This window comes from Penaeus monodon, chromosome 21 (assembly GCF_015228065.2).
Source record: "Penaeus monodon isolate SGIC_2016 chromosome 21, NSTDA_Pmon_1, whole genome shotgun sequence".
NCBI lineage: Eukaryota > Metazoa > Arthropoda > Malacostraca > Decapoda > Penaeidae > Penaeus > Penaeus monodon.
In genome coordinates, this window is record NC_051406.1 from 42,566,449 (window position 1) to 42,566,841 (window position 393).

At 41.2% G+C, this 393-nt stretch overlaps 1 protein-coding gene across 3 annotated transcripts in view; it reads left to right on the plus strand.

The window, feature by feature from the left end:
- LOC119586522 (androgen-dependent TFPI-regulating protein-like) overlaps window positions 1-393 on the plus strand; it is a 7,547-nt gene that overhangs the window by 6,557 nt on the left and 597 nt on the right. For all 3 annotated transcript variants that reach the window (XM_037935273.1, XM_037935274.1, XM_037935275.1), the window contains one exon: window positions 35-186. In XM_037935273.1, the coding sequence (XP_037791201.1) occupies window positions 35-186 (152 nt within the window). The remainder of the gene's footprint in view (window positions 1-34; window positions 187-393) is intronic.

The window sequence follows — 393 nt, forward strand, 5'->3', positions numbered from 1 at the left end:
CGGCTTCACATACCCTCATCCCTATTCTTCCCAGGGTCAGCTACATCGCATACCTGACGGGCTTCTGGGTATATCCTATCCTGGAAACTTTGCCGATGGCAGGACGCGCCCTTTTCATAGGCGCCTGCAGTCTCCTGTGCAGTTTCATGTACGTTGTAGGAGAGGGGCTAAACAACAAGTACTGGGGTAGGTTGATGCGTTATAAGTTATAAGTTGGTATAAGTTGTTTTTAGTAGGTAAGCACTAAGTATTGGGGGAGGTTTATAAGTTATAAGTTGTAAGTTGTTTTAAGTTGGGAAACAACAAGTACTGGGGTAGGTTGATAAGTTATAAGTTATAAGTTGTTTTTAGTAGTAGGTTTTTATTAAGGAGGTTGATTTCATAAGTTTTCAT